The 23,209-nt window shown below is 44.9% G+C and overlaps 4 protein-coding genes across 4 annotated transcripts; 2 read left to right on the top strand and 2 right to left on the bottom strand.

Annotated features, from left to right (window-relative positions):
* Nucleotides 1-1,608: 1,608 nt before the first annotated feature.
* Nucleotides 1,609-3,625, bottom strand: L203_104597 (uncharacterized protein; the record flags this gene model as incomplete). Its single annotated transcript, XM_066213977.1, has 5 exons — nucleotides 1,609-2,781; nucleotides 2,833-2,920; nucleotides 2,966-3,075; nucleotides 3,122-3,245; nucleotides 3,294-3,625. The coding sequence occupies 5 exons, from the start codon at nucleotides 3,623-3,625 to the stop codon at nucleotides 1,609-1,611; spliced, it is 1,827 nt and encodes a 608-aa protein (XP_066070074.1).
* A 245-nt stretch (nucleotides 3,626-3,870) lies between these two features.
* On the top strand, nucleotides 3,871-4,996 carry L203_104598 (uncharacterized protein; the record flags this gene model as incomplete). The annotated part of the gene is made up of 2 exons (XM_066213978.1): nucleotides 3,871-4,821; nucleotides 4,871-4,996. 2 exons carry the CDS (start codon nucleotides 3,871-3,873, stop codon nucleotides 4,994-4,996), a joined length of 1,077 nt encoding a protein of 358 aa, XP_066070075.1.
* Nucleotides 4,997-5,179: 183 nt separating this feature from the next.
* Nucleotides 5,180-6,341, bottom strand: L203_104599 (uncharacterized protein; the record flags this gene model as incomplete). Its single annotated transcript, XM_066213979.1, has 6 exons — nucleotides 5,180-5,713; nucleotides 5,772-5,859; nucleotides 5,918-5,946; nucleotides 5,997-6,074; nucleotides 6,129-6,216; nucleotides 6,268-6,341. 6 exons carry the CDS (start codon nucleotides 6,339-6,341, stop codon nucleotides 5,180-5,182), a joined length of 891 nt encoding a protein of 296 aa, XP_066070076.1.
* Nucleotides 6,342-6,813: 472 nt separating this feature from the next.
* On the top strand, nucleotides 6,814-22,405 carry L203_104600 (uncharacterized protein; the record flags this gene model as incomplete). Its single annotated transcript, XM_066213980.1, has 15 exons — nucleotides 6,814-7,241; nucleotides 7,289-7,725; nucleotides 7,773-9,369; nucleotides 9,421-9,600; nucleotides 9,651-12,063; nucleotides 12,111-12,170; nucleotides 12,228-14,456; nucleotides 14,505-15,105; nucleotides 15,164-15,345; nucleotides 15,397-15,629; nucleotides 15,680-15,824; nucleotides 15,874-18,752; nucleotides 18,802-19,127; nucleotides 19,177-20,779; nucleotides 20,827-22,405. The coding sequence occupies 15 exons, from the start codon at nucleotides 6,814-6,816 to the stop codon at nucleotides 22,403-22,405; spliced, it is 14,892 nt and encodes a 4,963-aa protein (XP_066070077.1).
* Nucleotides 22,406-23,209: the final 804 nt, after the last annotated feature.

Here is a 23,209-nt window from a genome sequence, read left to right on the forward strand (position 1 = left end):
CTTGTCTATACGGACGATTCGATGCGGACCTCCAAGGACGTGTGGGCACCAGGTGGGTAGATGGGTTGGAGGTCGAGTGCTGATGTAGGTAGAGCTCCACAAGCTCGACGGTTCGTGGTACATTTACTTTTCCCAGCACGAAAAGGTTTGGGCTCTCAAGGGCGGTGAACACCCGATGGACGAGTATAAGGGCAAGCCTGTTCAATTGCTTGACAAATGGGGTATCGATGGAACTATCCTCCAGCATGGTGGTAATAACTACTTTGTTTGGTCGTGCCATTCCAAGGATTATGGAGAGAAATATCTCGATGGGGCGTCATCAATCTGTATTGCCAAGCTTACATCGCCTACATCTATCGACAAGAGCAGGATCTCTGTCATTAGCAGCCCGACGAATGACTGGGAAAAGGTCGGCGGATCTATAAATGAGGCACCTGCACCACTGTACTGGGAAGGCGAGACTTAGTGAGTGTTGTGTCGTTGGATACGCTGACAGGAATCAGCATGACTTTCTCTGCAAGTCATTGTGTCAAGGCTGCGTACAGTCTCGGTCTTTTGCATCTCCGTGGCGATGATCCTCTGGATCCCAAGGCTTGGTCCAAGAGGACAGAAGGTCCCGTGTTTTCTTCTGCCAACAGCGAATACGGTCCCGGTCACAATGCGTTGGTATGATGGTGCTGAGACATGGCTGATGGCGTATAGGCTGTTTCTCTCTCCTGACGGGAAGGAGCTTTGGAACGTTTACCACGCTGTGACGACGTCTGAGGGTTCATGGTTAGTTGTAGTTGTGTCTATTTCGGCTCTGACGTGGTAAATGTGTAGTGGCATGGACCGACAGACTTTTGCTACCAAGGTCGACACCTCCAACTTTTCCACAAAGGGTCCCATATTTGGCGAGCCTGCCAAGTGAGCATTCTCAACTGAGATGCTGGTTTTGCACATGCTGACTTGTTGTAGACAAGGATCCAAATCGCAAGGTCCATCCGGCGAAATGGATGATGTCGAATCTGACAAATCATCGTCTACACTGGAAACCAAGACAAACTCTCCGTCCGAGTCTGCCACCGATACCCAGACTGATAAGGAGACGAAAACATCTGGCGATGGTAAACCTTCGCCCACCAAGACCGACGGTTCTATCACCACGGCTGGTCATTCTTTGCCGTCTAGTTTTGGACAAGGCACTGACGCGAATAATGGGGGGAAACACACCGTTACCAACGATGTTAATGCTGTGACTGGTACCAGCACTACATCTCAAAATCAACCTACTGTCTCGGGAGGTGGATTGACTTGTAAGGTCAAACGAGCCAAGTTGGCTGGAAATGCTTTTGTACAGTAAACAAATTTGATTATACTGGTGTTCCAATATATTCAAAGTTGTACAATATTTTATAAATTACATATGGGCGTTATTTTCTTGACATTGTCATACCCAGATATCCTTGTCGGTTGAATTGAATTAAGCTGGAGCTCGTCACGCGAGTAAAAGCTGGAGACAATTCAATTTGCTACCACTCCGATAATCTCAAAGACAACTGTAGCAACAAATGCATATCATACTCGACCGTTTCAGGCCTACGTGCGATATAATCAATTACAACACATCTAGAGTTTTTCGATCCGTCTTCTTTCTGTTCTGGTCCTCCCTTCCCACAGATCGATTTTCTCTTCTCCCTCTCTCATCAACTCTTCATACCCTCTCTTAATCTCAGCCCGGACAAGGTCTTCCACTGTCATATTTCTCTGATTTTCTGTCAACGTTTTTGGCTCTGTGGTTCCATTAGGAGTATTGTTGGGTAATTTGGATTGAGGTTGAGGAGTGACACTTAGGGATGCGACATGAGTGGGGGACGAGAAATTGTCTACCACATCTCTGACAGCTAGTGCTCCTCTAGTCAGGGAAGCATTCATGTCTTCTTGGGAAAGAACCTGCGGAGAGGATTTTGTTGGAAAGGCAGTCCTCAAAGTTGACTTGTTCCTACTCGGTGTAGGTATAGGCGATGATGGGGGAATGTTTGCAAAACGGTCCAGCTGAGAAAGTGATTTGGGGCTGGATACAGGGGATGGTGGAGGGAGAGAAGGTAATGGTTTTGATGTGTTTTGGGTTTGCGATGCTGACTTCAGCTGTGATGACTGGGAAGAGAGCGGTAGCTGTTGCGAAATGTTTTTGGAATGAGTGAAAGTTTGCCATGACGCTTGGGAGGGTTGGACTGCTTTAGGAGTAGGTTGGTCCCGACCCTCTCTTTCTGGCGGCCCGGCATTGGATGATAGCTGCAATTTTGTCCCTAATTTGGCTTCGCCCTTTGATGGAACCTCCGGCGCAAATTCTTTGTATGTCTCTGGTTGTACTCCTTCAACCTCAACTTCCTTCCTCCCTCTGATCTTTGTAGAAATGGCAGATGTTTCCTTGGCAGCAGCAGCTTTTTGTTTTCCGCGAGTCTTTCTAGCAGGGGCGGATTCATCCATTTGTGTGTTGCTATGACTCTCCGTAGTTGTCTCCTGATTGGTCTCTGGTTGCGATTCGAGTTTGGATGCTAGATCGGCAATGGCAATTTTCTTCTTCCCTTTACCACCTTTTTTGTCTGCTGAAACTCGTGAACTGGCTGCGGCCTTGCTTGTCTTGCTCGAATGAGAATTTTGGACATCATCTTCTATTTCTGATGGAGCGGTAAGAGATTCTTCGGCAAGCTCAGTAGGCTGAACAGGTGCCGCCGCCGTACCACGTCTTGTCCTTCTCGGTGCAGAAGCCTCTATCTTCTGGGATCGAGAGAGCTTACTCTGCGCATTACTATCAGCGAAAAACTAGTGTTTGATTAAAATAAAGCTCACAATTTTCTCGTCGTCTTTAGATGGTTCCGATTGATTTATCGTCGCTCGGAAAAAGTGGCAATCGGGAACCTTGGATTGGTGAATTATCCTAGTTGCGATCAGTGGTCAATAATGGTGGCGAAATATCACCTACCATGGATCATCAGTGGCCTCCCATCCTTCAACTCCATACTCGCAATAAGGGCATATTACAGCATCTTTGGACTCTGTAGACGGATAATACACAAAGCCAGCACGAGCAAGCTTTCGTTACGATTAGCACCGACAACCTTTATAGCCGCTGACGCACAGCCTTTACAGATGGCAGCCATCCCGCTTTCTGCTTATATGGCCACCATTTCTTGAATGTTTGTATTCTGACCTCAATAGATTCTGCTGATTGAGGCAAAGCGTTTGAAGATTTGTATACGGTCCTTGGCAAATATCAGAGTCATACCTATATATTACCATGCAACGCTTACACATATTGACCATTGCTTTCGTCTCTTTTTCTTTTTTCAATCTTTACAGCGCAAACCATCTCTGCCCAAGCACACCCAGATCTTTTCGCATGCTCTTCGAAAGGATCATCGTCTTGATCCCAGCCTCCGAGTTCCAAGTTGCACAGAAAGCAAGTACAGTTATCATGAGAAGCTGCTGAAGAGCCAGGAGAGTGGTAGAAACCAGCTTCTGCAAGTGCTCTTGGAGTAAGATGTGGATGGGTAGTTGCTGAGAGTGGAAATGCTGGCTTTGCTTTTGCTTTTGGTTTTGTAATTGCATTGAATGAGAAAAGTCGGGTGTCAAGATTCTGCATTTTAGTTTTGGTAGATGAAGATGCTCAAAAATATTTGTTATTGTTAAAGATATTAGCAGATAATGTCAATCAAAACAATGTAATTCATGAATAAGAACGCGTTAAACATTACGCGTTATAGTAAATAACATTAATTAACTCTATAGAAAACTGCCACATATCAATTGCCGTAATTTCCGGCTAGATTTCGTCTTATTGTTGATTTTTGTAAAAATAATTCATTATCAAGAAAGTGAACGTCAACCATGTCTCGCTTTATCAAAAGAGCCTTGTCAACTTTCCCTCCAAGGGCTAACTCACTTCCTTCTACATCAAACACACTCTTTCCCTCTGCATCCTCCGTTTCGTCAACATTACCTCTAGCTGTTAGACGACGACGTCGTGAACACCCACCGCCAAAGCTTTCGTCTCCTTCTCCACTTTCCGATCCTGCTCTTCACGAACCGGATTCGGGCAAGAAATTCCCCTATGCTTTAGAAAAGGACTATCGAGATTTAATTCGTCGCTCAGAATTTGACGGTTCTTTGAGCGATGCTGAGTTGCGGGCAAGGTTTTTAAAGGCCACTGCAGAATGGAAGGCCCGTATTCGAGGATACGCGCCGCGAGGAAGGAAGGGAAGACACAGCTTTTTGCTGAGTTCAATGGGTGGTCAAAACATTCCTGAAAGTGGCGCTATCGTAAAGTCATCTGAGCTCTTCCAGGACCCTACGCAAATTGTTGGTCAGAGAATTTACCTTCCAAACATCCAAATCCGTCTTGTTCGTAACCACACTCCTCCTGGAGAATCATATGACCCGTTTATCGCGACATTTCGTATTCCCCCCAGTATGACCAAAACCGATCTCCGATCATACCTTTCTGCAGTCTACGATCTTCAGGTTTCATTTATCCGTACTGATAACTATCTTGCGCCTATCGGGCGAGGTCGTACTGGGGAAGTGAGGAGATTAGGAGGGAAGGGACGAACGTATAAGCGTGCCATTGTCGGACTATACCAACCTTTCCATTACCCTGATGACATTGAGGAGCTCTATTCTCAAGGTGCACAAAACGGAATGGGCGACGCTATGGCTAAATCGAGAGACAAGTGGCTGCAAAATAATTTCAACCCGAAAGTTTCGGAAGAAATGAGGGATAAGGCGTTGTTCAAGTATTACAAAGGGTCTCGATGGAGAGCCAAGACCCAGGCCAATGTCGTATGTATCCCTTCTCGAAGATATCTCTTGTAGCTTACCGTTATTTCAGGGTGTCACAATTAGAGAAATCATGAAGAGACGAAAGGAGAGGGAGCAACAAATTGAGCAAGCCATAAAAGACAGATTTGCCCCCAAAACAGCGAACCAACCTGTGGCAGAAATGGTCGCAGCATAGATTTTTGCATACAACATGTACAACTGCGCTTCAACATAATTGAAGAAAGCATTCTGCATCATACGCTATACAAAATGTACAAATGCAAACACCCAGAGCCATTGATGAATAGCACTATTATTTCCACTATATTAAGGACATGTACGGTTATCTATATCTGACTACTATTCCAGCTCTGCTGACCTAGACGGCTATTCCTTTATCCAAGATATTTGAACGCACTGCGCTACCTTTTGCCTCTATGATGCTCTCGCGCTTATTTGTGCAGCTCAAATCTAGGTTTTCGCTTTCTCTCCTGACTTCGACATGTTTAACTTGCATTTCCCATGCCTCACAACTGCTGGATTCCGTCGAATGTAGCCGATTGGTGAAGTGAGTATTCCCACTGTGGGCCGAATCTTCACTTCCTGATCTGCTGTATCCATCTCGGATGATATCCAATGCGATCTGCGGTGGTTGTGAAGGAGAAGTGTTGCCAAAGCTAGAGCCCGACGAGCCGTCATCACTCAGAAAGGTTGCAGTTGGATCATGTCTGCTATGTTTTGAAAACAGGCGCAACTTGCTATCACATTGAGGGCTGCTATTTCTATTCGAAGCGTTGACATGTGTCCAGGCGCGACTCTGTCCAATAGCTCGTTCGCGTTTGTATCGGGAACGGCAGGCCATACAACCCGTAATTAGTGCAAGGAGGAGAAGGGCAGAGCAGATAGATGTGAACTGAATCCTTCCCATCAGCATATTCGCTCATTAACGTTGTCAAATTTGGCAAACATACAACAGCCTGGAGGCTTGTAAATGTGTGTGAATAGATGACTGGTGGAGCCATGGTCGTATTGGCAGTTTCAACGGGGCTGAGAGAAATACTTTTCAAGTTATCGTATTAGCATTTGATACCAGTGAACGAAATGTTGAATCATTTACGTAGATGTCCCATTCTGCAACGGAATACCCTGTCATCATAGTCAGCATGTCAATGACTGACCAACGAATAAATACCAACATAATACGAGCAAGCTTGTTCAGTATAGACTTGGCCGACGGCAATCTCTTTCGCAGTACAGGTTTGTGACATACAAGTCTTTCCAATGGGATCAGCCTCATTATACTAACGACATAGACGAATCAATCTTACTGCTACTGAATGAATATATGCGCTTGAGGTACAAACACATCTGTAATCATTTACCCCGTCACAACCGGCTGTGTTTCCAGTGCTTATACTAACATAGGCTGTCAATGGATTACGACTTGAGTAAACATGCAGTACGCACCATTCAGCAACACAGGACGGGATGGATGTAGTCTCCTGGCGACCAAGATGTCTAATTAATAGTCCTCCTACCATTTCTATTTCTTAACTCGGTTGGAAAGTAAATAAAATTGTGCAAGATGGACTCCATCTGCATGCTTGATATATATATACCGAGATGACGAACAAAAGGGAGAACCTGCCTGCTGTTGTCTCTCGAGCTTGCAAGTCATATCGGGATTATCACCATAGCCGTGGCAAGCTTGAGGCCAGCCAAGAATTATAGAGAACAATAGATGAATGGAGAATTCCAAACAGAGAAACAACAATCTCAGGGTCCATTTGGATGATTGGAAGCATTACCATTCGTCATCCATGCGTACCTGATCGCCTTTTGCCGAAACAATTGATCCCGCCTGTGAAAAAGCGGCGATGTCCGCATGGCCTCCACATTAGACGGAGATTATACCAAGTCCGTTTCTATGCTGGGGCAAATAATTTTGAAAACAGAAAAAGATTTACCGATACTCTTATAATTCTTACCGGCATTCTGTTGGAAACCGGTAGAATGAAGAAGGAGGAGGATTCTGTGACGATATCAGACACGCAGACCTTTGGTGCTTCAGAGGTGGTATACAATGACACTCAATCAGCATCTCCTCTTCAGCTCGACCTGAGGCGTCAGCTTGACCTTTTACTAGAAGACATTGGCCTCTTGTCGCAATCTGGTCCAACAAGTGTACCCATCCCAGATATCTTTTTTCAATACAAGGCTTCAAATGTTGCTGCCGGATCCACGAGACAGTTGTTGGAAGCTCTGTCGTGGTTATCTGCTCAAGAAGGCTTGTCGCAATACGTCTTGTCAAGATTTCGACCTATAATACTTGATATACTAGCGAGATGGCTCGAAAATGCTTCTAATACAGACGCAAAAACCCTTGAGAAAAGATTGCACGTCTTTGCGTCTTTGGCAGAAGTTTGTCCAGAACTATGGAGGTATGTTTTATTCCCGTCACAAGGTCGAAGAAACTCATATTCTACAGTTTGGTAAACGCGTTCATCCAACAATCCCCCTTCAAGACCTCTCTCTTTGCTTTTATCCCCAAGGAATCTCTATTATCTGTGTCTGCAGAGCGATTTCACCTCTTGCTAATGTCTTATCTTCGACTGGCTGTTGTCGACCCTATGATTTCATCACGGAATAACTGGTCCATGACTCCTCTGCATCATCTAAGGACAGAACATCCGGACCTAGGCGTACGGCTGTTATCGATTCAAATTCTTGCAAGGCAACAACCTTGGAATGAAGAGAAGAGAAGGAAGATGGAAAGGACTCATGTAGGAGATGTGGAACATGTCAATGTAGAGGTTCTTTTCGGCCACGATATAGTTGTGCATGAGAAAGGTGGTTTTGAAGTCAAACCTTTGATATGTGACGGTTGGGCATTGGCAATTTTCGAAGCTAGGAGGGTAGATATGAGTAAGTGCATCAAAGAATCCATTCAACCACTGATCAGCGACTTATAGCGCACAGAGAAGTCATGAATCACAGTTACCTCTCTACCGCCACGATCACTTCTGAAGACTTAAGCAGCCGTACCGTTGTAGTGGTTGATCAACTAATGCTTCGAGACAATTCTCCTAATCCAATTTCCACAATATCACATGTCCGTACCAAACCCACAGATGCAACACTGCGAGCTCTATGCCCCCTTATTCAGATATCAGCACCTATACTTTTGACTTCTCCTCCATCTTCGGGAAAGACACATATACTTCAATATCTTGCCTCAGTTCTTTTCCTTTCTCGAAGTGCTTCTAGTAGGATTCTCACTATTCCTCTCGCTGATACAACCATCGACGCCAAGAGCCTCATTGGAACTTATATCTCTTCGCCTACTAGACCTGGTGCTTTTGAGTGGGTAGATGGAGCATTGACGAAGGCCATCAAGTCTGGACGATGGGTGGTCTTTGAAGATGTGGATCGAGGAAATACGGAGATGCTCGTAACGTTGGCAGGGATTGCGCGTAGTCTCAGAAACTTGAGACCTGGTAGGAGGGCAATACTCTCGGTGCCCGGAAGAGAGGACATTGAGGCTAGCTATGGATCCGCGTTTTTTGCGACTAGGACAATACGACAAGGCTATACTCCACCAACATTTCACGGTCATCATCTTTTTTCAGAAGTTCTTTTGGAACCACTTGCAGATGAGGATATCCTCTCAATACTTTGCTCGCGATTCACTCGTCTTCCCTCATCGGTCCTTGTGACTCTTGTAAACATATGGCATCGGCTTCGTCCATTCAATCAGTTCTCTGTACAAGTCAAAGCTCGAGATATAGGCCTTAGAGATCTGGAAAAGTGGTGTGCACGAGTCGCGCGGAATTTACCTCCATCATCTTCTCTAGTTGCTCTAGAACAGACTGGATCCGTTTTTTCTAACCCCGTTTTACAAGATGAAACTTTTTTAGAAGGTGTGGATATATTTGTGGCCTCTTTTGATACCAAAAGCGCCTCTATGGATAAGAAGCAACAAATGATGGCCATTATCGCTCAAGGCCTCGGAATGGATGAAGATCGAGTAACAGCTTTAAGTGGGAGAAAGCCACGCTTCGAAGTCAATCCAGCAACAAAGCAATTGCATGTCGGGCGAGTAGCAATGGAGATAAGTGCATCTGAACGGAATCGTAGGACAGCCAATTCCTCACGACCCTTTGCTCTGACGAAACCATCGCTTGTGCTTCTAGAACGCATCGCAGTCTCATTGGTCGTCAACGAGCCCATTTTACTCGTTGGTGAAACTGGAACAGGTAAAACAACCGCTGTCCAGCACATATCATCCATTGTTCGAAAGCCGCTTACTGTTCTCAATTTGTCAATGCAAACGGAAAGCAGTGATTTGTTAGGCGGCTTCAAACCCATAGATGCATCTTTGGCCGCTAAGACACTTCATTCGCGCTGGCAAAAGCTCTTTTGTGAGACTTTTGTTATGGGCAAGCCTACCAATGGAGCTTATGTTGAAGCCGCGGCAAGAGCTTTGAGTACGCGAAAATGGACAAGATGCACAGAGCTTTGGTCATCTTCTGCTAGGCGAGCTCTGGATAAATTGGGCAGAGGAGAATCGTACGTATTATTACGAAGATGATGACTTTATTCTGATATTGCTATATGTAGTGATCCTTCTCCTCTTGAAGGCTCGCCTGCCAAGCGTAGGAAGGTGTCAAAAGCCACAAGGGTATCTGCGCAGTGGCAATCGCTTCTGACTGACATTGTGGATTTTGATTTGCATCACGCCAAAATGAAGAGTAGACTAGTCTTCTCTTTTGTAGAGGGTCCTTTAGTTAAAGCTATGAGGTCTGGAGAATGGTGAGTCTAATCATGTTGGCAAAATCTGACGCCTCTAGGATATTACTTGATGAGGTCAATCTTGCATCACAAGAAACTTTAGAGGCCATTTCCGCGATTTTGGAAAGTCCTACGGCTTCTCTTGTCTTGACAGAGCGTGGAGATGTCGAGCCTACAGTTAGGCATCCAGATTTTCGACTATTTGCGTGTATGAATCCGGCCACCGACGTTGGCAAGAAAGATCTTCCTCCCAATCTCCGTGCAAGGTTCACGGAGATTTATGTACCACCTCCAGACGATGACCGAGAAGCCCTTATATCCATCGTGTTTCAATACTTGGGTGACGCTGCCACTGGAGACAAAAGCGTTGTCCTGGACATCGCTGAATTGTATGCGGCTCTGAAGAACCTTGTGGCTACTAAAGAAATCGTGGATGGTTCGAATACTTCACCTCACTACAGCATGAGAACTCTTGCCCGAGCACTCACGTTTGCAGTTGAAAGTTCGCCTCTCTTCGGTATACGTCGAGGGCTGTGGGAAGGTTATCTCATGGCTTTTACGATGTCTTTAGATGCGACCAGTGCTAAAACGGCCCATGAAATTGGAGAGAAGTACATTTTAGCCCCAATGAAAAATGCTCGAGCAGTCCTCTCCCAAATACCAACACTTCCCTCTGCTATGGATCCGAATGACTATGTTAGATTCGGGCCTTTTTGGCTTGAAAAAGGCCCTCTCTCTTTGGCTCCCGAGTCTCGTTATATAATCACACCATCAGTTCAAGCCAAACTCTCTGACTTGGCACGAGTTATCCTTACCAAGCGCTATCCCGTTCTCATTCAAGGTCCCACATCCGCTGGTAAAACCAGTGCCGTTGAATTTTTAGCTCGCCAGACTGGCCACCGCTTCATTCGTATTAATAACCACGAACATACTGATATCCAAGAATATCTAGGTACCTATGTCACTGATACAGACACTGGTAATCTTGTGTTTCAAGAAGGGTTGCTGGTGACAGCAGTTAAGCAAGGTCATTGGATCGTCCTGGATGAACTCAATCTTGCACCCACAGATGTACTCGAAGCATTGAATAGACTTCTCGACGATAACCGAGAGCTTGTGGTCCCAGAAACTCAAGAAATCATTAAGCCCCATCCTAATTTCATCCTTTTCGCCACTCAAAATCCTCCTGGATTGTATGCCGGTCGGAAGATTCTATCTAGAGCTTTTCGAAATAGATTTTTAGAGGTCCATTTCGATGATGTGCCGAAAGATGAACTTGAAACAATCCTTTGCCAACGATGTCAAATAGCGCCCTCCTATGCGAAAAAGATTGTGCAAGTCTTTGAAGAACTCCGACATCGTCGTCAAGCTACTCGAGTGTTTGAGTCAAAACAATCTTTTGCTACTCTTCGAGATCTTTTCAGATGGGCTGAAAGAGGCGCTGTAGGATATCAGCAATTAGCCGAAGATGGCTATATGCTATTGGCCGAAAGAGCGAGACATGCTGATGATAAAGCCGTGATTAAGGAGGTCATTGAGAAGACAATGAAGGTCAGCATAAACGAAAACATTTATCAAATATTCGACCAGTCATCAGGGATCCTTGCTAGATTGCCGCAGGCAACTCTTCCTCCAACGTCCATGGTGTGGACCAAAGCTATGCAAAGGTTGTTTACATTGGTCGCCTTCGCACTTTCACACAATGAGCCTGTCCTACTTGTCGGTGAAACGGGTTGTGGAAAGACGTCTGTGTGTGAGATCATAGCCAACATGTTTGCGCAACAACTCGTAGGTGTTAGTTGTCATCAGAATATGGAAACAGCAGATCTCCTGGGTAGTCAACGTCCTGTCAGGAACAAATCAGAACGAAGAGCCAAAATTATTAAACTGCTCAGTCAGTATATGGAGCTTCCTTCAACGGCATCGGATGCGGATGTTCTATCTGCTTGCGCGACACTTTCTCAGAAGGGAAATGTTGATCCACAGTTGGTTGCACAATGTCAAAAAGAAGCAAAACAAATATCCGCGCTTTTTGAATGGCGCGATGGTCCTCTTGTCCAAGCCATGAACGCTGGTGACCTTCTTCTTCTTGATGAAGTTTCACTTGCGGATGATTCTGTCTTAGAGAGACTGAATTCCGTTCTTGAGCCAGGACGCACCCTTATTCTAGCAGAAAAGGGAGGTATTGATATCGACGAAGTTACTATTATTGCTAATGAGAAGTTCCATGTTGTTGCAACTATGAATCCTGGAGGCGATTTCGGAAAAAAGGAGCTTTCGCCAGCATTGAGAAACAGATTTACAGAGATCTGGGTTCCGGCTCTCGATGATCGAAATGATATATTGCAAATTATCAAACAATCAATAAATCATGAAGAACTAGCTCCTTGTGGACCGCTAATGTTGGATTATTTCCTTTGGTTTGGAACGAAGATAGGAGATACCATAGGTCTTGGATTGCGAGATATCTTGGTCGGTTGAACCTTGTTGTGATCATTGAAAATACTGACTTTGTGCAGGCTTGGATCAATTTTACTAACAGCATATACGCTAAAGGCGTCTCGGTCGCCCAGGCTTTTGTAGGTCTTAACCAATTTCTCAATGACGACTGGATACATCATTGATATTGAATATAGCATCATGGTGGTCAAATGGTCTTCATTGACGGACTTGAGTCGCTTCCTCAAACTGCTGGCATGTCCATCACTTCCATTAGCAACCTTCGACAAGATTGCGTTTCTCAGCTTGATCTCCTCACCAAAAATCTTAGCGGAGACTTTTTGGTTTCAGATGATCTTGACATTAGGATTAATGCCGGCGAGGTTTCGGTTGGCACATTCTCCATCGCTAGAGGACATGTTATAAATGAAACAATAGACTTCCAATTCAGAACTCCTACTACTATGCTGAACACTATGCGATTAGTTCGTGGCTGTCAGCTTCCCAAGCCAATCCTTTTGGAAGGTAGTCCTGGTGTTGGTAAGACCAGTCTTGTGTCCGCACTTGCTTGCGTCGCTGGATTTCGCCTACAGCGTATCAATCTTTCTGATCAAACAGATCTTATCGACCTTTTTGGATCAGATCTTCCCGTGGAGGGCGGCAAAACTGGCGAGTTCAAGTGGCGAGATGCAGTCTTTCTCGATGCCATGCAAAAAGGAGATTGGGTCCTATTGGACGAGATGAATCTTGCGTCTCAGACTGTTTTGGAAGGTCTCAATGCCGTCCTTGACCATCGTGGTACAATCTTCATTCCCGAATTAGGAAAGTCATTCCACCGTCACCCAAACTTCCGAGTCTTTGCAGCACAAAATCCTTTACAGCAGGGCGGAGGTCGAAAAGGTCTACCCAAGTCATTCCTTAATCGTTTTACCAAAGTCTATCTTCAGGAACATACGCCTAAAGATCTCATGATTATATGCCGTGATCTTCTCCCTATGCCTGTTGACTATACCGAGAAGATGATCGCTTTTAATGAAACAATTAGAATACAAACCATGGTCACTCGAGTGATTGGACGGGAAGGTAGCCCATGGGAATTCAATCTTCGTGACCTTTTGAGATGGTTCACTCTCTTATCAGCAAAGAATGGCCTGGAGCAAACAGATCACCCTGTTGAGTTTTTCAAGATGGTTTATCTTCAGCGTTTTCGGACTGAAACAGATCGTCAAGCAGTGATAAATATTTTTGAGAATATGTTCGCCATTTCAGTTGATCTTACTCGACCTACGCCTTTTATCACCCCTTCTTGGATGCAAATTGGACATTCGCTCATTCGACGAGGTTCTCACTCATCTTTCGAAAACCAACTGCAGCACTCTCATCTCGAAGTGGGACAGTCAATTCTTAAAGGCATTGAAATGGGATGGCTCATTATTTTGGCCGGTAGCAATGGTACTGGCAAAAGGTCTATAATTCGCGATCTAGCCAAGGGAGCTGGAAGACAGCTGGGAGAGTTTGCTGTGCATCCTGGGGTTGATACCTCCGAGATCCTAGGCAGCTTTGAACAGCAAAATGTCAATCGTCTACTAGACGCAGTTTCTTACAAGATCTCTGACATAATTTCTTCAGTCTCTGATGAGCATCCGTTGCTGTGGTATCTCCTGGACGAGCTTTCAGCTACGCAACAACAGAGCCGAAATGCCTCACCAATAGAATTTTTCAACGAGTTCGTTCGAGTTTCTGAATATGTCATCGCTCAACTCTCTGCTTTTGTCGACGTCGCTCCTGCACGTCAATCCTTGGATTATCTGATTGAAGTTGGACCTAGCGCTGTGGGATTTACTTGGGTGGATGGCCAGCTAATACACGCTATAAGGAGTGGGGAGTGGTTCCTTATCTCTGAAGCCAATCTTTGCAGCGCTTCTGTCCTTGATCGTCTCAATAGTCTTTTTGAAACCAATGGCATTCTTGTCTTGACCGAAAAAGGCTCATCTACAGGAAGTCCAGAAATTTTAAGACCTCATCAAGATTTCAGACTCTTTATGACATATGATCCACAATATGGCGAGCTTTCAAGAGCGATGCGAAATCGAGGAGTAGAGCTCTTCATTGACGACTGCTCGAGGAATGTGAGCAATCGCCCCATACCACTGGTTTTGGCGGCCGATTCTCTCTTAAGGCAAGCAGCGTTACTACAGTCCAAAGAGGAAGTAAAAAGGACCCCATCTGTCATCGCCAACCAAGTATCATTGCAGAGTCAAGACGCTCTTTCACTAATTTCCCATCTTGGAACTGAGGAAGTCAATCATAATTATGGATTTATTTCTAAAACATTGTCCGACAGTAACTTACGTGGTCTCATTCAACTTCAGTCGGCAAATATTGGTGATTCTCAAGGCCTTGCATCAGACCTACTGAAGATACTAGTAAGTGTTAGCATGTCTGTTATGTTCATGGTTGACATCGTTGTTTAGCCGATTGATCCTACTCTGAATCCTAATATTCGCTCTACTGCTCGTCAGTACAGTGTTGTTTTTAAGGTTATACAAACTCTTCTACGCAATGATTTCCTTCGCAGTGAAATACAAGCTTGGGTTTCAGACCCTGCCAATGTCGGCAGTGTTCTTGCGACATCTGCCTTGTCCATGCGTCAAAGACCTGCATCGCTGAAGACGCAGACCGGAAAAGACGTATATCCTTTTATAAACGCATTCCAAGAAGTTTTGCAACAGAAACTTGCATTGGCTGCGAGTCATTCACCTGAATTCCTCCAGCATCTTGATTTAATCTTTGTCTATGTACTCCTTATTAAGGAGCATGCCAAATATAGCGTCTTCGACTACTCGTCGACAAAACTTCTCGCCAGTTGGCTGGAAAATGAAATCACTTCTCTTCAGCTGTTCTCTCCTTTGACTAGTCAACTTCATAATCTTGCAAAAACTGTGCAAATTACGGCTGGTCTAGGCCAATCTCAACTTTGGAATATGTTCAGAGAAGCACAGCCCACTCTTGACATTCAAAATCAAAACGATACTCAGGAACTGGTCAATGTAGCAGACAAGATTCTTGATCCGCGTGAGTCCAAGACCACCTTAATAGTCAAAATTCACTTCACTAATCTATGAGAAAACAGAACTGCGTTGTTTGGTTCTTCAAGCTTTAAGCCATTTATCGAATTTTGACTCCATTGAGGCCACACATGAAGTGAACGAATTACTAGCGTCGGCTCCAAGTACAACTCTTTCAAAAAATGTGAGCGAACGCTGGCTCAATTGGGATATCTTTGGAAGCTTAGAACTCGCTGCCCTCTACAAGGTATGTCTAAAGATGGCCTCATTTACCACAATGTTTGACTCTTAACTGTAGATCGACCCTTCAGATGTTTTCAACGTGCTTCTAGAGGAAAAGAACGTCTCTATATCATCGCTCTTACCTCTTCAAAGGGCTTTGTCTCGACCTCATTCATGTGCAATGTTTCCAGCTTTGGCGAGTTGGATACAGAGGCTATGGAATCATACAGATGTTCATGAGCATACCATGTGTGGCGGTCCGGCAAACTTGTTCAAACCCATTCGATTATCATCAGCTCTTCGTTTTGGGTGAGCTTACGTCTTTGCTCTCGTTAAAGATATTGCTTACATGTGCCTAGGGTGATTGAAAACGTCAAAATTGCAGATATTCCGGAACAAGATGATGCATTGAATTTCTCGATTCAGACCGTTTTGTTCGATGTCAATCAAAGGCATAATTACAGAGAAGGTGCTATGCATCTTGCAATCGTCAGCATTGCTTTGGTCAGTACTTGAAGCTACGCTTTTAGTGATTTGTCTAAACATCTTATAGGTTCTTTCGGCGTGTGGTATGTCTATAATGGTAATCGACAATACTTTTGAGGGAAACATATCCGAAACTATTGCAGATATGTTTAAAGCAGTTGCACAGCTTGCAGCTGATTCTCAGTTTCAGTTTCTGGTTGATGCTTTTGACAGGCGTCTTCGAGCGGCTCTGACTTTGGCTTCCACCTCACCCGACAGCCTTGAAGCTCTTGGTCAGATCTGGCTGGCAGCGTCCTTTTTCCTCATTGACCTTTATGTGACTAATATTCCCATTGATCCTGGAGTTCACCGGGGACTTCGAGAAGAAGTTTTATCACAGCTACTATCATTTTTGAGGCAAGAAGTAGATGTGGTTGTGGACACAGAAATCATCACCAAAGGGACAAGTGAATCGGCGCGGGTTGCAATGATTCAACAACGAATTTCAAGCCTGGAACAAGAGCGTGAAGGCCTTGGACCGGCTCTTGAGAGATCAACTAATGCTGTCAAGCTTTCATATCTTTTTGGCGAAGTACAAGGATTCTTGACAGATCTCTATAACGAAGATCGTATTCTCAATATCATTGAAGCTTTTCGTGCAGGTCATCCGCAAGCACAGTCTCGTGAATCTGACTTTCAGCTTTCTTCTGCTGCTTTTATACAGCGCTTAGCCACCAATTACGAAGATATCGCGGATCTTGTTCAGCCTGTGACTATCGCAATTCTGTTCGGCAAATTGGGAATGAGAATTATCGCCAGAAATATTCAATTACAAGAAACCAGCCCTGGCCCAATAATACCGTTTGTTGTGTCATTCCCTATGGCCCAAGCAGTCCGTCAACTCCAACATCTTGCCACCAACACAGCTGTAGATGATGCTTCTGGTGTGCCTATTGGTGTTTTGATCGCTGCAGCTCATCTATATGAGATGGACACAAAAGAACAACGAAGTTATCATGTACCTCGTTTTTCACAGCGACTCGATTATCTATATCAGACATGGAGTGTCATCCAACTTCGGGAACAGCAAGAAACTCAAGACGCCGAAAGTCTTTATAGAACCAAGAAAACGGATGTTGAGGTCCTTTCAGATGACGAACAGGAAGCAAAAGAGTTTGCTGAGCTTTTCCCACAGTACGATGATGCTGGAGCTGAGGATGAAATATTGACAGAAAAGGATAATGTGGCTATCAACAAGCAAAAAGGTTTTTCATCGACACAAGTCACTTTGTTTGCCTCCCTTATCAAGAGGGCTTTTGGCGATCGATGTTACACACCAACCTCTATCCTCAAGCAGTCAATTGACGAATTCCTGCATCGTAACTTCGATCCAACCCTATTTGATGAGACTCTTGATACTACCAGTTTGGAATTCCAAATTGCTATCTTACATGGCCGCCGAGCAGAGCTACAGACATCCTCTACACCATTCAATTTCTATCTCTCGTCGAATGAGCCTGAAATTCGTAAAGCGCATGTCCTTCTTGTGGGATTAGTCAAACGACTTATTATCCTTGAGGAGGAGTGGCCAGAGCAGATGGTTCTGGTTCATATCAGAGAAAGGTGTGAGCGTATACTTGCTCTCGACATTCGCAATCCAGTAGCGAAAATTCTGTCAGCTTTGGAGCAGCTTCTACTTCACACAGAGGATTGGGAGGCATACGCAAACCGCGAAAACTCTCTTGCAGTCAGTCGAGATAAGATTTCAACATTGATAATCGAATGGAGAAAACTAGAGTTGGCATCTTGGACTCGACTTCTCGAAGATCAGGCCGAACAGTATACGGCTGGGGATGACCAATGGGCATTACGCCTCTATGGTGGGCTTGTGCACAGCGTTGCAGCTACAGATAATATCTCAAAACACCTAGAAGATGTCTTGCCACTAATCACTACTTTTATCAACACCAGTACCCTGGGATGTTTCTCTTCGCGTCTTGAGTTCATCGCCTGTTTCCAGCATATGACTGCTGAAATGGCAATTTCCACCCCTGTCTTCTCCGACGTTGCAACATTGCTTCATAATGTGCTTGCCAAAGCTCGCTTGTTTGAGCCTAGAATCCGCGACTCTTTATCCAGTCAGCGTTCGACCATCGATCAGTCGATCAAAGATTTCATAAAGCTAGCTAGCTGGAAAGATGTCAATGTATTTGCGCTCAAAGCAAGTGCACAAAAGTCTCACAAGGCGCTGCATAGAAGTATTCGCAAGTTCAGAGACGTGCTCAGACAGCCAATATCTCCACTTCTGAATGAGCTTAATGCGATAATACCTCAAGAAGCCGCTGTTCTTTCGGAACAGTTATCCCTACCAGCTCCTGGTATCTCTAAGCTGTCACTCAAAGCACTCAACGCACGAAAAGAGGCTATCGTTCCCATTTCTGGGGTCCTTGTTCAGCTTGAAGTTATTCTAGACCGTTACACAAGGGTTCATTCGGAATTGTGTGGAGACGCCAACGGTTCCACAGCTACCTTGGTGAATTCAATGACTGTCGAAATCATCGAAGCTGCCGACTCTCTAGCGAAACAGACTCCCTCAATTCTAACCAAGGAGAATGAGAAGATTGTCAATAATCTGGCTAGCAGAAAGCGCAAAGCTTATATCGACTTGCTCAAAACACTAAGAGCCTCGGGATTTTCTCAAAATGTACGGGCTGATCGTCTTGCCCAACAGCAATCGACTACATGGTTAGCGCGTCAGCTTTCATTGCCAATCGAATGTCTGCCAGTTTTGTTGGGATTGGATGATCTCAAAAAGATTGAAGTGTATCATCACAAACTTGAAGTTCTTATGCCCGCATTGAGATTGTCCTTCAATGGACACCACTTAGACATAGCATCACAAGACTTGCAAAGGGGCATTGGGTTCGTTGAATCTGTCTATTCTTTAGCGTTGAATGAGCGTTCGTAGTAAGTGTTCAGTTTCTTCATTGTGCCTGTCCTTGCTGACTGATTTCAGTGCTGTTAGGCAAATTCAGTCACTTTCGAAACTTTATGCAATTTACGAGAGAATTCGTCTTTGCGCTGACTCGACATCCGTTAACTCGGGCTACATTTTTTTTGAGACACTCAAAACAATCGAGGCTTCGGCTTGTCAAATGTTCAATGGTCTGGGCGAAGTGGAGCAAGGTATACATCGCTTGCGCGATCTCCAAGGTCGACCATGTCAAGCCAACGATATTGATGCCATACACAAGTTACGGCAAGAAACCAATCAGCTTATTGAATCATTATCATTGACCTTGAACTCAGCCAAACGCTCGGGTTGTATGCTTTTCACTTTAGGTGAGATTTCACGCATCTATATCGCTGTACTTGATCTGACTCTTCACAGAGGAATATAATCTCATTGAGACGGCTAAGATTTTGCAAAAACAAATCGTCCAAACGCTTCAGAACAAAGTTCAATCTTGTCCTGAGCTTCATCATCTCCTCGATCCTGTTAGCGATATGGTGCGGCTTATAACTATTCATCAGCCGTCTATCGACCTTGTGATAAAGTCAGAGGCTATGTGGGTTCAGAGTGACGAAATTTTACGGTCTATGCTTGTTGTAGCTCAGCAACTGAAACCTCCAAGCAAGTCTGATCTTGAGGATGAAGAATACCCACATTTATTAAAGGAGTTCAAAAACCAGCGCTCTGTAATTGGCTCCTTACGAATACTGGAAGTAATCAATTATCTATCTTCTTTCACATCCACTCTTAACTCTTCGACTGCAATCCCTGATTGTCTGTCACGAATGCTCCCCTTTCTTGATGTGTTCATCCATACATACGCACATTTTGCTACCAATCATTTTCAAGCTGTCAAAGCCACATATAAGCTGGCTTATGTGGTTGGCCGAGTAGTTCTAGACCTTGCTCAAAAAGGTTTTTGCAAGCCTCAAGAAGAAGGCGATGATAGCGGCAAGGGAGATGATGGAGAGATGGTGCAAGGGACTGGTATGGGCGCTGGGTCTGGTGAAAAGAATATCAGCAAAGAGATTAAGGAAGAATCTCAAGTCGAGGGCCTACAAGATGAAGAAGACGAGCAACAGCAACAAGGCGAGGACAATGAAGATGCATTCAGCATGGATGAGGACTTTGAAGGCACAATGGGAGAAGGAAAGGACCAAGAGGAAGGCTCTGGCAACGAAGAAGAAGAGGAGGAGGATCATGATGAGCATGTGGGCGATGTGGATCCTCTTGATCCAGGAGCTGTTGATGAAAAGTTTTGGGGAGATGAACGACAAAAAGAAAATCAGAAAGATAGTGATGAGACAATGGATCAAAGCGCGCCACAAGAGCAGGAAGGAGAATCTGAGATAGCTGCAAAAGAGGATGACAAGAAGAAGAACAAAACAGAAACCCCACAAAACGATGATAAAGAAGCTGCGGAAGGCGAACAGAGTGAACAGAAGCAAGGCGAACAAGGTGGTGATGAAGAAGAGGGAGAGGAATTCGATAATGAAGATTTACTGGAAGAAAATGGGGAAGGAGAGGAACATGCTGGATTGGATCAGCAACAAGTTTCCATGCCAGAAGGCGAAACTCTTGATTTACCTGCTGAACTAAATCTTGATGACGATGGAATGGACGAAGGTCAAGATGATGAAAAGGATGTTGATGACGATATGGACATGGGTATGTCTGTAAGTGACATGGAAGAAGATAGAAACAGGGAAGGGGAAGAGCTAGACATGACGAATGATGAAGAAGGGGAGACAATTGAAGAAGCACCACCTGCAACTGGTCTAGGTGAAGATGAGGCAGAAGAAGCCCAAATGGGTCAAGACGCGGATCTCTCAAGAGCAAATGAGCAAGCACAGGAATCAGAAGCGAATAAGGGAGTTGGCGGTGGTCTGGAGGGGCAAGTTGACAAGGAAAAAAAGGACCGGACAGAACAACAAAAGGCAAAAGACGATGAAGTAGAAGCTGAAGCTCAAGGCCTTGATGGGCAAGTTTTTTACATTTTTTGAGTCCCAAAGTTAATGCTTTTTGCAGATCGGCATCTCAATCTCAGCAACAAGGTCCTTCCTCAAACGAGCAAGAAGCTGACGGCCCTGTTGATTCTTCTGGAGCTCCACTTCCTGCCAATAACCAATCTCAAACACAATCACTGCGTAGTCTTGGAGATATATTAAAGGAAATCCAACGTCGTCGGGACGAAATTCTTTCTCAACAAGAGACAGACGATAACCCGTCCGCCAATGACCATCAAGCGCCTGAAGAAACTCCTGGACAAGTAGAATACGTCAAAGAAGACGAAGCCAAGGAAAATGACCAACAGGCGCTTGGATCAGCTGGTAACGAAGAAAGACAAAGACTCGAAGACTTAAAAATTGTGGACGATGATGAGACTGGTGACACCAAGCCGGCAATGGAGGAAGACATGGACGATGAAAGTGATGATGCTGAAGCTTCCACAATGGACCAAAGGGAGAGGGACTCAACTCATCAAAGCCGTGGGGTTGACGAAAATGAGAAACAGACCGAAAAAGCTCTTACCCAAGCAGACCTTGGTTGCAATCCTGCTGGTGATGCTGGCAATGATGGGATGGACATTGATTCTGAGGAATTCGAAGACGTTGAGACTACCAAGGAAATTGCTGACGTTGAGGTTGAAGAAGCTGAGCTCAACGTGCTGGATCCCATACCTACATCCAGCCAAGCTACAAATGCCGAGGAAATTTGGCGTCGCTATGCTGCAATGACAAGCGATCTCTCTTTTGCTCTCTGTGAACAATTACGTCTCATCCTTGAGCCCACTTTGGCTACTCGACTTCAAGGCGATTTTCGAACAGGCAAACGCCTCAATATGCGTAAAATTATTCCCTACATTGCGTCGGAGTACACCAAAGACAAAATCTGGTTGAGACGGACCAAACCATCTCGACGAGAATACCAAGTTATGCTCAGTCTCGATGACTCGCGGTCCATGTCTGAATCCCACTCTATCGACCTTGCCTATCAAACCCTTGCTCTGGTGGCACAGGCGATGAATAAGTTGGAGGTTGGTCAAATTAGCATTGCCAAGTTTGGAGAATCTGTCGACATTCTGCACCCCTTCAAGGAAGGTGGCTTCACCGATAGTGATGGAGCCAAGGTCATGTCAAGTTTTAAATTTGATCAACAAAAGACGGATGTGGCGAGCTTGGTGGAGAGAACTCTGGGATATCTCAGTGAAGCGAGGCATGGCCCAGCCATGCATACGAGCGCACCCGATCTATGGCAACTTCAAATTATCATATCTGACGGTGTCTGTCAAGATCACGGACGGCTGAGAAGGCTGCTTCGAAAAGCCGTTGAGGAGCGGGTCATGGTTGTCTTTATCATCGTTGACTCGCTCCAGACTCAGCCATCTTCCTCAACTGCATCTTCTGATACCCGCCCCAGCATCCTCTCCATGCAGACTGTGGAGTACAAGAATGTCAATGGGGAAATGAAGCTCGAAATGCAACGTTACCTCGACACCTTTCCCTTTGAGTTTTATGTTGTTCTGAGAGATGTTGAGGCTCTTCCAGGCGTATTGGCAGACACGTTGAGACAATGGATGACACGAGTATCTCAATCCCAAGAGTAAAAACCACCCATGTCGATACATTAATCGTATCTGCTCAAGATTGGTCAAATGACGGCGATATAGACAAAAAACCTCCGCATCATATTTTGTATGTACCATTAGTAGAGATTTCATGCATCTACCAACCTGTAGGAGTGGTTTGGATTGAATCTAGTTTCTATAGCATTGTAAAAGAGTAAAAGAAAGACAATGAATATTTCTCTGGAGATAAACCACAGATTATTTGATTAGGCATGCCAGCCACGTACGTGCCTATCCCTTATCTATGACTGAACGCACTTGGTGCGACACTGCGTTTGTTGCCTATCTATTCTAGATATACCAGAAGTAAATAGGGTATGGCTATAGCAATAGATGTTCTAATACAGCAAATCTCGCACTGGTCTTGCATAGAAATCAAGTATCCAAGGTAAGAGTATTCTACGGCTTATCTATATATATCCATTTCCTTATCTTCCAGTATTCCTCGTTGGCGGGCTTATCTCCGGGATTTACCACTCCCAGTGACAGTGCTGACGCACTTACACCAAGAACCAAACAAATGTGTTGTCGGTCATGTCCGCCTCCAAGATCCCGACGATAACCGCCGTTCTTTCTCGGGGCCCCGCGCGGGACCCCGGACTTTCCCCAAGAATAGACCTTCCATCCCTGGTCCCTAGTCATTTTTGGGCTTTTTATCTGGAAACATCCTTATCAAAATCCGGTTCCGGGTATACTGGAGCTCTTTTCACAATGAAAATAACTGTTTGTTACGGTAAAATCCACCAAGAAGCAATCCTCTATGCTTGCCGTAAACACTGCGTC

The sequence above is a fragment of the Cryptococcus depauperatus genome, chromosome 5 (assembly GCF_001720195.1).
Source record: "Cryptococcus depauperatus CBS 7841 chromosome 5, complete sequence".
NCBI classification, from domain to species: Eukaryota; Fungi; Basidiomycota; class Tremellomycetes; order Tremellales; family Cryptococcaceae; genus Cryptococcus; species Cryptococcus depauperatus.